At 47.9% G+C, this 17,002-nt stretch overlaps 1 protein-coding gene across 1 annotated transcript in view; it reads right to left on the bottom strand.

The window, feature by feature from the left end:
* The window catches only part of MYO19 (myosin XIX), a 37,905-nt gene that overhangs the window by 9,053 nt on the left and 11,850 nt on the right, over nt 1-17,002 (bottom strand). The window contains exons 7-19 of the mRNA XM_008578515.1: nt 11,777-11,909; nt 10,906-10,975; nt 10,235-10,337; nt 9,605-9,701; nt 9,389-9,465; nt 7,595-7,685; nt 6,996-7,170; nt 4,811-4,884; nt 3,895-4,016; nt 3,110-3,223; nt 2,684-2,860; nt 2,155-2,307; nt 961-1,068 (exon numbers count right to left, since the gene is read on the bottom strand). Coding sequence (XP_008576737.1) covers nt 961-1,068; nt 2,155-2,307; nt 2,684-2,860; nt 3,110-3,223; nt 3,895-4,016; nt 4,811-4,884; nt 6,996-7,170; nt 7,595-7,685; nt 9,389-9,465; nt 9,605-9,701; nt 10,235-10,337; nt 10,906-10,975; nt 11,777-11,909 — 1,494 coding nt within the window. The remainder of the gene's footprint in view (nt 1-960; nt 1,069-2,154; nt 2,308-2,683; nt 2,861-3,109; nt 3,224-3,894; nt 4,017-4,810; nt 4,885-6,995; nt 7,171-7,594; nt 7,686-9,388; nt 9,466-9,604; nt 9,702-10,234; nt 10,338-10,905; nt 10,976-11,776; nt 11,910-17,002) is intronic.

The raw sequence follows: 17,002 nt of genomic DNA, 5'->3' as shown, positions 1-17,002 counted from the left end.
GTCCCCCTTATCTGATGCACAGCTTATGACACAGCTGAGGCAAGTGACAGTCCTGGCTGTGTCTATCACTTCTCCCAGTGCAGACTCACTACCTCACAATGCAGCCCAACCAAACTTCTAGTTTTGATTGTTTTTATTTTTTTATTGTTTTATTTTATTTTATTGTCTTTTTCGTGACTGGTAAGGGGATCGCAACCTTTGGTGTGGTGTCACCCACACCGTACTCAGCCAGTGAGCGCACCGGCCATTCCTATATAGGATCCGAACCCGTGGCGGGAGCGTCGCTGTGCTCCCAGCCCCGCACTCTCCCGAGTGCGCCACGGGGCCGGCCCAGATTGTTTTTATTTTTTATGGGCAATAGAGTGGTTCATAGCTGAGCAGTAGGGGAGGTTATATTATGGAGCTTCTTCCATGACCTAAACCCAGCTCTTTACCATACAGCCAAGTTCCTGGCTACAAACCCCCAGGCCACATCTACCAGGTGACTGAGGGCCACTCTTCAGCACTGTCCAACACTCACACCTCATCCACATCCCTCAGAGCCTGGTACCCTAAGAAAAGGGCAGCTGCTGTCCAGAGTGCTTCTGTACAAATTAGAAAAAATGATACCTCCAGTCAGAAATGGCCACACTGTACAGGGACTGTAAGGTGGCACAAACTTTTGGCTAATCACAAAAGCTACCCATTCCTCTGGGCAGCTTCAGTCTCTCGTCAGGGGAAGTGGCTTGGCAAGTAGAGGGCAAGATGTACTGGAGCCCGTACTTGCCCCCCTTGGCTAGGCCACTGTGCAGTGTATAGACCACACAACTTGAGCGGGAGATAAGCCCTCCCTCAGGTCAGGCCTAGCCTGAGAGACCTCTCTGGTCACTCCATTTGGAGCAGATGTCCTGCCCTTCCTCCCTCCAGAACAGTGGCCAGAGTGCGCTTGGTGCACAGCAGCTTTGGCACTGTGTTAATTACCTCCTCCTGGAAGAAGGTCTGTGCCTGGCCCTGGCTGTTGGGCTTGATGCAGCGAATGTAGTGGGGCGTGGTGCTGTGCAGGACCTGCAGGAGCTGCTCCAGGGAGGCCTACAGATAGGAGAGACTGTGGGGTCAGGCACAGGTTGGGGCTGCCCAGAGCCATCAGCTGGGCCCTGGTCAGTGACTACATCAAACGCCTCCAGTGGCCCTCCTAGCTGTGAGACCAGGATCCTCATGTACCCTGGGGACAACTACTGGAGGATCTCACTGAGTGTGCCCAAAGCAACTCCTCTCCTGACCTCCCACCACTCCTTACCTCCACCTCTAGGGACCCATCTGACCTGTGATCATCACCTGATTGGTGTCCTTGCATCTGATCTCAGCCTCCTTCCTCCCTCCTCTCCTCCCCAGAACAATCTTCCTAGAAGAGAACAATCTCATGATCCCTGCCATTCACTCAGAGAACTGCTATTATTAAATGTCCATCCTGTGTGCTGGAGGCTGTGTCAGGGGCTGTGACACTAGCAATCTGCTGCTGTCTCAGAGCTCAGTTTAATGGGCTACACACATGTCGGATGGGAACCTTCAGTGCTGTATCTGAAGCTGGGGCAGGAAAGTGCTAATCGATCTGGAGTTTCCCAGGGTACCTCCTCAAGGTGGTAATGATAAAGCTGAGGTTTGATGGATGAGAAGGAATAAACTAAGAAAAGTGATGTGGAGGGTGGCAGTGAGGTGGAGTTGAAGGGACAGGGGCCAAGAGCATCCCAAGATGATGAAGGTGGTACATGCAAGGGCTGAGAGATGGTACAAAACAGATAATATTGAGAGAAGTGACAGATCTGCTCTAGCCAAGGACAGGGTTTTAGCAGGAAGCTAGAGTTGGGAAGGGGCCAGGTCATAGAGATTCAGGTAACTACTGCTCTCCTGTGATCACCCTATCAGCAGAGGGTGAAAGGCCCCACTGTGACCCCACAGGCTCCTAGGCTTCCTGTCATATCATTACATCCATTAGTCTATTAGTCTGTTTCCTGTCTGTCTTCCACACAGAAGTGTAAACTCCATGGGGACCAGGGCCATGTCTACTTGACTCACCACTGTTCCCCGCAAACAGCACCAATCCTGGGAGGAGCTCAATAAACATTTGTGATACTGATGAGTGAACTGAGCGCCTCACCTCAGCACCACCAGACTCACCTTGAACTTGGACACCACGGTCAACACAGGAGCCCTGTTCTGGCCAGAAGGCTCTTCCTGGGTCTTCTCTTCGGGGTTAGTAGGAAACAGCACCGTGAGCAGGGGGTCCTGGGACTGCTGCAGAAGCCTGGTCAGCTCAGGAGGGATGGGATCCTATTTGGAAAGGGCAAGAGTACCAGGTGAGGGCAGGTGGAGCTGCTGCCCAGGGCTGTCCATGTACCTGCCACTCCTGCCTTGGCCCAAGCCAAAATGGGACTTCCAGGCAGGGCAGGGCCTGAGCCTAAGAGAAGAGCTGGCCCACTGGACAACCAGAGACCTGGAGACCCAGTCTAACACGCACGGGTCACTTCCAGACAGGTTGTGCTTGATTAGCAGAGACCTCAGGCAGGTGAGCCCAAGATGGTGATCCTGGATTCTGGGAGGATGTTCAGAAGAAACAGGAGGCATGATGGGAAACTACTATGTATATGCAGCAATAACTCAGCATCTTGTTTCACCCAGGCCCCTACCAGCCATGCCCAGCCCTCACCTTATTCTTCTCCACCAGGCCCTCTGTGTGATACCGCACAGGCCCCGCATAATGCACCACAATGAAGCTGGGCTCCCTGCTGAGCTTATTGTGGCCCAGGCAGGGGTTGCCTGCCAGTGCACCCTCAATGCGTGTCTGGAGCTGGGCCGCACTGCTTGGACGATTAAGGCGGCATTCCTATGGGACGGGAATGGGCAGTCAGCCACAAAACCAAGAGGGTCTCACAATCCTCACTGTCCCCACTCTGTGACCCCATGGCAGAAATGTGACACAGGCATCATAGTGATCCCAACAGAGAGGGAATGTGGGGACTACCAAACCCATTTGGCAGATGGGGAAGGCACAGAGAGGGCACAGGATAGTCACCAAGGCCTAGGAAAGCCCAAAGACCAACTCATGCTCAGCTCATGAGCTGACCCTCCCCACCTCATTTATAAGAGAGCAGATGCTGATGGGGCTCCCCTCAAGGAGATCCAAACAGGTCTGGTTGTCCTGGTAGTTGACAAATGACCATTCCAGGCCCTCCACTGCGTATTCCTCCTAGGGGGCAAAGGTGGGGGTAGGGTGAGATAAGGCAGCTGTGGTCTGAAGCCCAGATGGGCCATGCATGGCTGATCTCAGTACTTCGGTATATTGTTCTAGAACAGCAAAGCAAGAACAAAAGTATATCAAAAATCACATTGTAGGGCCGGCCCGTGGCTCACTCAGGAGAGTGCGGTGCTGATAACACCAAGGCCCCAGGTCCAGATCCCATATAGGGATGGCCAGTTAGCTCACTTGGGAGAGCGTGGTGCTGACAACAACAAGTCAAGGGTTACGATCCCCTTACCGGTCATCTTAATAAGAAAAAAAAAAAAAAAAGCACATTGTATCTCATATGTATATATAATCATTATTTGTCAATTAAAAATAAAATAAGGGGCCGGCCTGTGGCTCACTTGGGAGAGTATGGTGCTGATAACACCAAGGCCACGGGTTCGGATCCCTATATAGGGATGGCCGGTTTGCTCACTGGGTGAGCGTGGTGCTGACAACACCAAGTCAAGGGTTAAGATCCCCTTACTGGTCATCTTTTTAAAAAAAAATAAATAAATAAAAGAAAAGAAAATAAGAAGTAACAAAAGGCTTCTAGTCAAAACTTAGGCTGGGGCTGAAGAGCCAGGAAGAGACAGAGGATCCAGGAGGACCATCCACCTTACCCTATCCCTCACCTGCTGTGCCCTTAGGTAGTGAGCCACAAAGTGCTGTTGTAGCTTCTCATTGGTGTAGTTGATACACAACTGTTCTAGACTGTTTTCAGGAAATGACTCAAATCCGTACACATCCAGCAGGCCTGGGAGGATGGGAGAGAACCCATGGGGCCACTGCGGCAAGCAGGTGGGGGTTGAGGACTACAGGAGCCCAGGGTTGCTGGGTCCCTGCCAACATCTCACACTTGGCAGGCTGGGGATGAGGTTGAGTGAGCATGACACCAAGTGGTGGCCAAGCATACCTCCTCTATCCCCCACCCCCCACCCCATGCCCCCTCAGAGCTCAGAGGAGCCAGAAAAGCCAAATGAAGTATATGGGGCAGCCCGGGCATCAGGCCCATTTTTGAATCTGAATTCTTTGGTCCTGATAGGCCCCTCCTCTGAGGAAACCAGGTCTCAGGGAACATTTTCCGAGTCAAATCTAGTTCAGAGGGCCTTGATCTCACCAGCCTGGTTGGTGCCTAGAATTCCACCATTCCATGAGCCAACCACACTGGGGCCTTTAAACTTTACTTCCTCCCCTACTTGACTGTCCCATCCAGGGTTACAATGATGTCAACCTCAGTCATGGCTTCCAAGTCTCTGCTAGTCTAGCTCTTTCACCCATCCCTCATGATTCTCTTGTGACTGGAGCTGGGTCTCTGGGGAGAAAAGGGATGCATATAGACAAGGCTCTATCTAAGTCTGTTTGGAGAGCTACAGATGTGGAATTAGATGTCGGCACTGGAGAGCAGAGATTTTGCCCAAACACTGGTGGGTGGATGGAAGAGAAGACAGGCATGCAGAGAAGGAAAAGGAGGGGACCCAGGGCTCCTGCCTCTCCATCTCGGGTTCTGTCGCTTTTTCTGGAATGCCCTTAGCAGGGTGGGCCAGTTACCTATAAAAGTGGTCCATGAAGTGGGGTCTGCACAGATGCTGCTGTTGATCACTGATACCAGCCAGTCAAACAGCCTGTTGGTGGGAAGAGAGTGGACTTTTTGAGAGGGGTTCAGGCTGAGCATAAAGGGCAGCAAAACTGCTCCCCTAGCCAGGGTGCCACACCCTGCAGGGCCGTGTACTCTAAACCTGACAGGTCAAAGGGTAAATCTTCTCCTCTTGCTTCCTGCCAATCCTGTCCTGACCTACTACAGATGCAGGCTATAGGCACATACATGTTCCCAGGTATATACAAACCTGGCCCATCCTCCCAGCAAGACTAGCACAGGACCAGATCAACTCCTGGCCTAGGCAGGGAATGGGTCTGTGTCAGCTGAATGGCCCGACACCCAGCTGGTGTCTTGACTAGAAGAGTCCTGGGTGGGGTTTGTAAAGAACTGAGTTCACTGGACTCCCCTGCAAAATTCTACTTGTGGAGCCCACAGCTCAAGGCCCCACCACATGCCCCCGACTCAGTCCTGCACAAGTGGGCCCGGAGTCACTTGAAGTCAACAATGGCATCCTCAACTCTGAAACCACCTCCACCACAGAGAAGATGAGGTTACTGTATTAGGTGGTGACAGGTACACTCTTCAGGGGTTTCCTCCTTACAATTTTTCTTAAAGTAATTTCTCTGCAACTTTTTTTTCAGTTCAGTAAATAAAATAGCTTCTCTTTTTGCAAGAAAGGCTTCAAACACCCATTTGCGGTACTAAAAATGAATGACCTAGTGTTGACAATGACTTGGTGTTTTCTGTGAGTAAAATGTTCTGTGGTTAGAAGTTCACTCTGGGCCGGCCCGTGGCTCACTCGGTAGAGTGCGGTGCTGATAACACCAAGGCCCCGGGTTCGGATCCCACATAGGGATGGCCGGTTCGCTCGGTTAGAAGTTCACTCTGGGCCGGCCCGTGGCTCACTCGGTAGAGTGCGGTGCTGATAACACCAAGGCCCCGGGTTCGGATCCCACATAGGGATGGCCGGTTCGCTCGGTTAGAAGTTCACTCTGGGCCGGCCCGTGGCTCACTCGGTAGAGTGCGGTGCTGATAACACCAAGGCCCCGGGTTCGGATCCCACATAGGGATGGCCGGTTCGCTCGCTGACAACACCAAGTCAAGGGTTAAGATCCCCTTACCGGTCATCTTTTTAAAAAAAAAAAAAGAAAAAAAAAAAGAAGTTCACTCTATCTGTGATCATCACACACTTAATCTGCTCATTTTGCAGTAACTTGTAGGCAAAGGCTTTAAAAACCTTTGGCCTGAAGTTCTGACTTGAACTTAGTTTCAAGGCAGTGGTAACTGAGCCTCTTGCTGAAATGGGTTCAGTCTGGGCCTGAACCCAGCTGCCTTGTGCCATTTTCAACTCAGAGGATCTTGTTCCCTCAACAGTGCTTCTCAAGTTCTTGGCTCCTTAACACGTTCATGAAAGCAGGGGGACCCTCTCCCCAGAAGGGTACCCCAGGTCCCACATGTACATACACACACATGTGAGGATTCTAGGTCCTTGAAGCCCTTATAAGGTACCCTGAAGGTTCCCAGGGTCCAAAGTGGGAAACCATCCTTAATCACATGGACAGAAGGTGGAGGTGCCCATGTAACCCACCAGGAGAAGGCCAGGACCCCCATCTTCACCACTGTCTTGGGCTCCCACTTGCTGCATGCTGTGTTGTCCAAGACTGCGTGCTGAGCCTCTGGCTCTACCAGCATCTATCAAATTCCCCAGGTGACTACATAAGTCTTAAGTACAAGGGTACAGGGAGACAGAGAAGCCTATTCTCCCAAGCGTCTGAACCCGTAACTGAGAAGGCCCCAGATCACCTTTGGGGCCTGTCTTGCCAGCAGAGAACTGAGCAGGCTTTCCTCACCTATTGCCAAGGTCAAAGCAGGCTCCTGTACTTTAATAATGAGCTGAATCTAGACCAGGAATGTGGCAACTTCCCCACTCAGTACTCAAGAATACAGGCCAAGGGCACTGCTCAGGAAAAACCTGGGAGCCATGCCCTGCTGTCCTCAGGGGTCTGAGGAACCTGTCTGCTTTACCTGGCATTACCCAACCTGGGCCTGTTTGTGACTATTGCCTGATGGTGTCTGGTCCAACCCCAGACAGGAGGAGAACTTGTGGGGAGGGCAGGGCCCAGAGTAACTGCTCACCATGCATAGACCAATTTAGCCAGACAGTCTCTGCGGGTATCACACTCGGCTCGGGAGCAGGGCTTCCGGAACACCTGCTGCCGCTGCCTGCCTGCCCTGATAGTTCTAATCCGCAGTGTCTCCAGCAGTATGTCCTCTGGAAGTCGCAGCAGCAAGGCTGATGTCCTGACAGAGCCTGAGAGAAGTGAATCCTCCTTAGGCAAATCACCCTCCATCTAAACAGCCCTTTTCACCAGGCACTGTGAAGTCATCACAGCAGAACCATGACTTCCAATGGGTGAAGAAACTTGCCAAAGGCTTCCATAAGCAGCAAAGTCAGGAGAAGAACCCAGTTCTATGTCCCAGTCCACACTGCCACGTGTGGGACAAATCACTTTATAAACCCCGACTCTCATTTTCTCATTTGTACAATGTGGATTACACTGTCTGCCTTAGCAGAGATGGGATGAGGAGTAAATTATCCAGGGCAGGGCCCTACAGTGAATGGTTTAGTCAAGGACATCAGATTCAAAATTTTACCATTGGCCTCCCACCTAATCCCACCAATGTTGGCTACTTTCCTGACAGGGCCTGCCCTACACCCCACCCTTGCCCCTCACACTTGGCATCATCCATCAGCTGGCAGGGCTGGGCTTCATCCTCTGAGTCAGCAAACCGGATGTTGCCAAGGTGCAGCAGTCCAGCTAGGACCTGAGGGGGCAGAAAAGGATAGTCAGGAGCAGGAGAGGATATGAAGTGGGCCTAGGCTGGGAAGGGCCTCTCTCCTGCTGAATACAATCATGACAAGAAAAGAATAATAGCTCCCAATTATTGCCCAATTTTCTCTGCCAGGCACAATTCTATACAAGTTATATGCATCCTCTCATGTAATCTTTTCAACATACCAACCTATGAGGTATGCACTATGATGACAATCATGATAGAGATGTGTCAGGGAGAGGTTAAATCACAAGCCTGAGAACAAACACTTTCTGAGGAGAAAAGCAAGCTTAGAACCCAGCAGTCTGACTTCAAATGCCTCCCAGGGCAGCCAGTGGGGCCCTCATGTCTACCCACTATCTGTCCTTCTGCCTCCCACTCTCCAGGAACAGACTGTGTGTGCGGACACCACTCCTGTTAGCTGTGGTCCTGGGCTACTTTTGTGTCTGCTGCGGGCTTGGCTCTGGCTCCTTTTCCTGAGCTTATGACAGCCCAGCCTGGGGAGGAGCTGTGATCCTGGTTTCTGTACAGTGAGTGACCTCTTGCTTTTGTACTCAATGATCCACATGGACAAGCCTCCAGTAGCTAAAGAAAAGAGGCCCCCAGGCCCAACAACTTTGAAACACCTGGAACTGATATCAGGAGAGCAGGATTCCTCCCATCATCCAAGTCTGGACCCAGGCAGGGCACCTCCACATGCTACTGGCCTTCTGGCCACAACCTACTCCATAAGAAGACTGCTATGTCCAACAGATGGTGTGGCTGTGGCAGAGTGTTATGCCACCCCCAAACCAGCACTACTGCCCAGACTCCTAGTGTCCATTCCCCCTGGGCTCATTCCCTATGTGCTGTTCTTCTGGCCAAGCTCTTACCTGGCAGTGCCCATACTGGGGATGTACCCTCTCTACTTGAGCAGTCCCCACCTGGAGGTGGAGGTCACTTTCCACCATACTGCCATGTCCCTGAAGTGATGTCCCTGTCCCTGCTGCCAGCCTATCCTATCTATCTCCTCCTGTTGCTCTCGTGGGTGAGGAAGGGGGGAGTGGTGCAGAAGAGAGGCAGTCAGCTTTGTCAGCAAAGACAGAAGGGAGAAGGGAAGCCACCAGTAGCCATGAGAGAGGTCCAGCTCACCTGGGTCAGTGCCATGTCCAAGAGGAAGAGGCAGGTGGACGGGAGGTTGTGGGAGGAGACAAGGAGAAAGGTGGAAATTTGAAATTACTATGTCTAGCACAAACTCACTATCACTAGTGGTGTCTAACCTTGGGCAGGTCACTTTACCTCTCTGGTTTTCTCAAGCATGAAACGGAAATAATCTCCACACACAGAAGACTGCTGAAAAAAACCAAGGGAGCTAAGAGGTGCGAACATGATTTTTAAGTTTTAATGTACTAGACAAACATGTGGTCGCACTATTTCTGTATTCTGATACTGCAGTAACAACTGACCCAAGCACCTTGCTCTCTGATACCTGCGGGTCACCGTATTATCTTCTGTACTCTAGCCCTATGTACTGTACCACTGTCCTCTCTGCCTCTGTCCACCCCTCGACACCTTGTCTCCAGGTTCGGCAGCATGGAGTGGTGGTTGATTCCTTTGAGATTGTACATTGGGGCCCAAAGTCCTAGATGCTCAGGGAAAGAGCAGGGCTGCCTGTTACCTTTGGCAAATGTGAGTGGCATGGCTTTTCTTCTGACCTTAAAGATGTTGTTCTGGGTGGGAGTGTCGATGCCCAAATGGAGCATGGCCTCTCTGGTCACCTCAAAACAATCCTCTGAAAAAGAATTCATGTTACAGTCCAGTGTCAGAGCCAAAGCTCAGTAGGGGCAGCAAGGAGTGAGGGACGTACGCTCTGTAGCAGAGTAGTAGGTACTGTTGGGCTGGCCCAGGGTCCTGGGTGAGGCTCTCCCTACCTTCCAAGGTCCTTTCTGGGTTGGGCAGCCAGGAGAAAGTGGCTCCCTCAGGGAGATGCCACTGGAGCCTCTCATCTTCACTGGCTCCTTTGTAGATCTGTGGGGAGGGATGGGCAGGTGGCTGAGCTGGGGGTGAAGGGAAGCCCAGGTCTCCACAGGCCTGGAGCTGGGATGACAGGGGTGAGAAATGACAGCATCACAAGTCCGAGAGGTCCCTGTAGACAGCCCAGGCAGGCATGGGGGCAAAAGAACCTAACATGCCTTGGGGGACCCTATCTTATGGAAGAGGCACAAGTCTAGGGAAGCCCTCATTCAGTTGGAGACAGCTGCCATTCTAGGAGAGTTCTCAGTATGATGAGGATGATATAATTTCCACCTAGAGACAGAGTCCCAGCCTCAGGGAGCTTCTGGTCTGACAGAGGTGGTAAAACACATCCACAGGCCAAAACTGTGCAGGGATCTAAGGTCCAATGTGAAGCAGAAGTACTGCATATAAAGTTTGCAGGGATAAGTGGCAGCACTGCTGCCAGCCAGGTGAAGGGGCCAGGCATGGAGCATTTTAGGGGGCTGGAGACACAGACCCATCCCTGCCCTGTAGCTGGACAGCTGTGGACCCCAGCTGGCACTAACCTGGTAGAAGATGTGAAAGTTCCTCTCATTGGAGGCCTGGTAGGCCACTCGAGTTTTCTCTAGGAGGTAGGTCTGAACTGCAGCTCCGGTCATTTGCTGGTCCCTGGGCACATGCAGGCCGGAGCCCATTAGTTGCCTGTTCATTCCACAGCCATTTATTCAGTACTTGCTGTGTGCCACACAGCCACCTAGCAACTCCCCAAGCTCTTCCACTTAGCCAACTGGAGTCATGAGGGCTGAGGACCACTCAGAATGTCCTTGGGTGTTCTGGAAAAATCACCTGCATCCAGGTCAGGTAGGCAGGGCCAAGGCCTCTGTACATCACTTTTGCTCCATCCCAAGGCAGGAACAGAAGCCCTAGCTCAAAGCTATCGCCCAAAGGGATGGCACTTTAACTAGAAGTCCCTGAGCAAGGGTAGAAGCCAGGAGAAACATATAGGCTGCAACAAGAATACTGCCCCAGAGTCCCTAAGGTTGGAGTAGCTATAGTTTTCCAGACTCAAAGATCATCCTCAGGCTTCAATAATCCTAAAGAATCCCATATAGATACATGCCAAGAGAAGCAGGGTTTTGCCCATAGGAATGGCCGAGGCTAGAAACTGCCCTGGCCACTTTCGACACCCCCACCCCCACCCCATCCTTCCATTGGCCAAGGTAGCAGCAACTATTACCTGTTCAGCTGAAGCTGGATGAACTTCCCAAAGCGACTGCTGTTGTTATTCCTCAGTGTACACGCATTCCCTACAGATCACACCCATGTTTACACCTCTCTCCTGGGTTTACAAAGTTCTCACCGACCAAGGTGGCTGCAGGTCTGCTGGGGGCCATACCCCTATCCTCAAGTCACCTAAAGGCACCTTTGTTGATATCCATGTCACGAGGGACAGGACTAGGGAATGGGCACTCAGGCTTGAGCAAGTAGGATTTAGGAGAATTAGAACTTCCCAGCAAAGGATTGGAATGAATAAGCCTAGGCAGTCAGAGATTCTTTTCTTCAAATGGAAGCGTCAAATGGGCTGAGCCCGTGGCGCACTCGGGAGAGTGCGGCGCTGGGAGCGCAGCAGCGCTCCCACCGCGGGTTCGGATCCTATATAGGGATGGCTGGTGCGCTCACTGGCTGAGCGCAGTGCGGCCGGTCTCAAAAAAAAAAAAAACAGCTGTCACTACTGGCTTTAAATAGTAATTAATATCCAACATGGATATTAACTGTTGCACACTCTTAGACAAGCACCCTTCTCCTTTGAACCATCAGGAAACTAAGTAGAAAGATAGGATTTGGACTATGTGAGCCATAAGGTCCTCTCCAGCACCACTTTAAAAGTGTGGCTAGGCTGGAAGGAAAAAGACAACTAAATTACATCACCTCTATTGGAAAGAAGCTGAGGGGCGCCCGGGAGGAGGGGGTCCAAGGCAGTGAAGGATACACTCATCCTCCAACCCTCAAAGAAAGGGTCTCAAATCATTGCCCCTCTCTCTCCCTGGAAGGTGGTTAATTCCAGAGGAAAATGGATTGAGATACTGTGCAGAGGACACTGAACTCACCAAAAGCTTCCATGACAGGGTTGGAGTTCAGGATCCGCTGTTCGATCCTCTCTGCAATCTTGTGGCTCTCCCAGGATGTAGGTGAGGCGGCCACCACAGCGTAGAACTTCATCAGGCAGCGAGACGTCCATGTCTGAGGCAGAAACAGCCCTGGTGGGAGCCACGTCTATGTTCCCTCCCACTTCCAAACCTGCCTGCAGGAACAGTACCCACAAAAGCTCAATTCTCCTTCATATATGTTGCTGATCAAACGGGTGAATGCTGAATTCCAACTGTGGCCTTGGGCAAGGCACTTCCTCCAATCTGTAAAGTGGGGGTGCTCATCTCTCCTTCTCTTAGTTCCAGAGGTTGCAGTAAGAAATAAGGCTGGGGTAGAGAAGGGACAATCCTCCCTGACCTAAGCAGGTGTCTCTGAGGCCTGACAGCTAATAGTGATTACACTGTGGCAGGCACAGAGCTGTGGAGGCTTTCTGTGCATTTTCTTTTCTTTTTTTTTTTTTTTTTTCCCTTTTTCGCCCCCCGCCACACCGCGCTCAGCCCGTGAGCGCTGTGAGCACACCGGTCATCCCTATATAGGATCCGAACCCGCGGCGGGAGCGCTGCTGCGCTCCCAGCGCCGCACTCTCCCGAGTGCGCCACAGGCTCGGCCCTTTCTGTGCATTTTCTTTTCTTTTTTTTTTTTTTTTTCCCTTTTTCGCCCCCCGCCACACCGCGCTCAGCCCGTGAGCGCTGTGAGCACACCGGTCATCCCTATATAGGATCCGAACCCGCGGCGGGAGCGCTGCTGCGCTCCCAGCGCCGCACTCTCCCGAGTGCGCCACAGGCTCGGCCCTTTCTGTGCATTTTCTTTTCTTTTTTTTTTTTTTTTTCCCTTTTTCGCCCCCCGCCACACCGCGCTCAGCCCGTGAGCGCTGTGAGCACACCGGTCATCCCTATATAGGATCCGAACCCGCGGCGGGAGCGCTGCTGCGCTCCCAGCGCCGCACTCTCCCGAGTGCGCCACAGGCTCGGCCCTTTCTGTGCATTTTCTTACAAACCCTATAGATGTAGGTGTAACTTACAGCTATTTTTAAAATGATGAAACCAGGGCTGGTCAATTAGTTCAGCGTAGTACAGTGTACAGCATAGTGCTGATAACACCAAGGCCAAGTGTTTGAATCCCCATACTGGCCAGCCACCAAAAAAAATAGAAAATAAGTAAATAAATCGATGAAACCAAAGCATAGAAAAATTAAAAAATTTATTGAAGATCACACATCAAGTAAATGACAGGGCTCTCATTTATACCCATGTAGTCTAATTATAAAACTTTAACTCTTTTGTTTTTAATTGGCTGAAGTGAGGTATATTTTCATTTTAATTTCCAATTGTTTGTGGTTAGGACATAGAAATGTTTGTTTCTAAGACACAGAAATACAAATATTTTTTATAAATTAACCTTGTATCCTATTACCTTGCTAAACTCTCTACAATTTTTTTGTTGTAGTAGCTATTTTTAAAAAAAAAAATAAATTCTTTAGATCTTTCTATGAGATCAGGGATGCTCCTTCTTTTCTGAAAGAAGTTGTGTAGAACTGGTAACATTTCTTTCTTAAATGTATGGTAGAATTCACAAGTGAAGCTGGCTGGGCCTGAAGCTTTCTTGCAGAGAGGTTTTTAACTATAACTTCAATTTCTTTCATAAATAGGGTCTACTGGGCTGTCTAGTTCAGTTGGTTAGTGTGGTGTTGATAACACCAAGGTCAAGGGTTCAGATCCCCCTTACCGGCCAGCTGCAAAAACAAATAATAGGGGTTAAGGTTATATATTTCTTCTTGTGCAAGTTTTAGCAGTTTGTGTCTTTCAAAATATTTCTCCATTTCACCTAAATTGTATAATTTATTGGCATAAAATTGTTTAAAATATTCTTGTATCAATCTGTAGGATCCATAGTGATGTGTATTCTTTCGTTCCTGATACTAGTAATTTGTGTCTTTTTTTCTCTTTTTTGTAAGTTTAACTGAAGGGTTATCATTTTATTCACCTTTCCAAAGAAATAGCCTTTGATTTCATTTATTTTCTCTATTATTTTTCTGTTTTCTATTACATTCATTTTCACTTTCCTTCTTCTCCTTACTGTGTGTTTAGTTTATTTTTCCCTCTCCTAATTTCTTAAGATGTGCTATGATTGAATTGTGTTCCCCCAAAACTCCTATAACCCCCAATGTGACTGTATCACATTGAGTCTTTAGAAGGTAATTAAGATTAAGCGAGGTCATAAAGGTAGGGCCCTAATCCAATAGCATTGTAGCCTTCTAAGAAGAGGAAGAGATCTCTCTCTCTCTCTTCCTGCCATGTGACAACACACTGAGAAGGCGGCAATCTGCAAGCCAGAAAGAGAGACCTCGCTAGAACCCAATCATACTGGTATCCTGATCTTGGACTTCCAGCCTCCACAACTGTGAGAAAATAAACTTCTGTTGTTTTGTCCACCCAATCGATGGTAATTTGTTATGGCAGCCTGAACTGACTAATACAAGGTGGAAGCTCAGATTATTGACTTGAGTCCTTTATTTGCTTCTAAAAATATATAAAACTGTTCTTTTCTAAAAAATCTAAGTATTTAACACTATGAATTTCTTCTAACCACTGCTTTTTTAAAAAAGCACACATTTTGATATGTTGTGCTTTCATTTTCATTCAGTTCAAAATATTTTCTAATATCTCTTGTGATTTCATCTTTAATCCTATTAGGCTATTTTGAAGTGTGTTTAATTTCCAAATGCTTTAGGATTTTCTAGATGTCAGTCATTTATTTCTAGTTCAATTCTACTCAGGTCAGAGAACATAGTTTGTATAGTTTTAATCTTTTTTTTTTTTTTTTTGGCAGCTGGGCAGTATGGGGATCCGAACCCTTGACCTTGGTGTTATAACACCATGCTCTAAACAACTGAGCCAACTGGCCAGCCCAATTTTAATCTTTTCAAATTGAGATTTGTTTTATGGCTCAGAATAAATATTACATATGTACTTAAATGTTACACATGTACTTAAAAGAATGCTGAAGCAAACTATAATTTTGACTTTATTTCTCCTTTCATTTCTATCAGTTTGTACTTCATGCATTTTGAAATTATAATTAGGTACATACACATTTAGAACTGTTTTCTCTTTTTTATGAATTCACCCATTTATCATTATGAAATGTCTCCATATTATCCTTAGTAACATTCCTTGTTTGAAAATTGTTCCATATTAATGAAACCACTTTAATTTCCCTTTGATTAGTGTTGGGATGGTTTATATTTTTCCATCCTTTTACTTTACACCTACCTATGTCTTTATACTTCGAGTGGATTTCTTGAAGAGTAATTTCAGTTTTGCCTTTAAAAAAATACAATCTGACATTCGTTGCCTTTTAACTGGAATGTGTAATTATCACTATGTTTGGTTTAAACCTACCATCTTTTCATTTCTTTTCGATTTGTTTCATGTGATCTCACTTTTTTTCTTCTTTTATTGCCCTTGGTTGAACTTAGTACTTTTATAATTCTGTTTTAACATATGATACATTGTTACCATTTTTGCCTTAGAGTGAATTAATTATCTTCTAAAGAGACAAAATATGAGATTTTACATCTCTAATACTCTTTATTCCTTTGTATAGATGCAAGTAGTCACCTGGTTTCATATTCCTTTGACCTAAAAAACCTCCCCTAATATTTCTTGTAGTGTAAGTCTACTGGCAATAAGGCCCCTCAACTTTGATTTGTCTGAAAAAGTATTTCAATTTCATTTTTGAAAGACATTTTTGCTGGTAACGGAATTCCAGGTTGACAGATATTTTCTTTCAGCACTTCATAGATGTCACTTTGGTCTTGCAGTTTTTGACAAGATGCTTACTATCATTCTTATCTTTGTTCCTCTTTATGTAATGTTTATTTTCCTGGCTTCCTTTAAGATTTTTTTCCTTATGTTTGGTTTTCAGCACTTTGACTATAATGTGCCTAAACGTGTTTTCTTTATATTCATCCTACTTGCTGTTTTCTGAGCTTCTTGGATCTGTGCTTGCTTTTTTCATTAATTTTTTTTTTTTTTTGGCCGGTAAGGGGATCGCAATCCTTGGCTTGGTGTCGTCTGCACCATGCTCAGCCAGTGAGCACACCGGCCATCCCTATATAGGACCCGAACCCACGGCCTCGGCGCTAACAGCATCGCACTCACCCAAAGGCTGGCCCCGTTCGTTAATTTTTTAACATACCATTTCTGACCCATGTTCCCTCTCTTTTCCTGGGACACCAATTACAAGTATGGTAGACGATATGATATTGTACTACAGCTCTCTAGGACAGTGTACTAAAACTTTTCTCTGCTTTTCTTTTATTTTCTTTCTTTTTTTTGGCAGTTGGCCAGTAAGGAGATCGAAACCCTTGACCTTGGTGTTATCAACGCCGTGCTATAACCAACTAAGCCAACTGGCCAGCCCTCTTTTTCTTTTGGCCAGTAAGGAGATCGAAACCCTTGACCTTGGTGTTATCAACGCCGTGCTATAACCAACTGAGCCAACTGGCCAGCCCTCTTTTTCTTTTATCTAATCTATCTATCTATCTATCTATCTATCTATCTATCTATCTATCTATCTATCTATCTTATCTTATCTTATCTATCGATTGATCAAAGATGACCAGTAAGGGGATCTTAACCCTTGACTTGGTGTTTTCAGCACCAGGCAGGCTCTCTCAAGTGAACCATGGGGCCCTTTTATTTTTCAATTTGAATAATTTCTATCAAACTACTGTGAAGTTCACTAATGTATTCTTCTACATGTCTAGTCTGCTGATAAGCCCAAGGAAGTGTTCATCATGTTTTTAATTTTCATCATTTCCATTTAACTCTTTATAGTTTCCACCTCTCTGCTGAAGAGATTGAAAGAATCTTTTCTGGAGACACTGACAAGCTCATGAGAAAAGTAATGGACACTCAGAGTCCCACAAATGTAAGAAGCCACCTATAGTGAGGCCCCCTGGTTGACAATCCTGCCCATAAACACAGAGATTCTAATCAGTTGTTTAATGTCTTATTGTAAAATATGAGCAGACACTGAAAGATCACTATTTGTTTGTTTGTTTGTTTGTTTTCCTTTTTTTGTCTTTTTTCGTGACCGGCAACGGATCACAACCCTCAGTGTCGCGCCCATACCGGACCGGGACCGGCAATGGGATCGCAACCCTCGGTGTTGCACCCGCA

The sequence above is a fragment of the Galeopterus variegatus genome, unplaced genomic scaffold, assembly GCF_000696425.1.
Source record: "Galeopterus variegatus unplaced genomic scaffold, G_variegatus-3.0.2 Scaffold1704, whole genome shotgun sequence".
In the NCBI taxonomy this organism is placed as follows: domain Eukaryota; kingdom Metazoa; phylum Chordata; class Mammalia; order Dermoptera; family Cynocephalidae; genus Galeopterus; species Galeopterus variegatus.
Note: the sequence above shows the minus strand (reverse complement) of the source record. Positions and strands in the feature narration are given on the sequence as shown.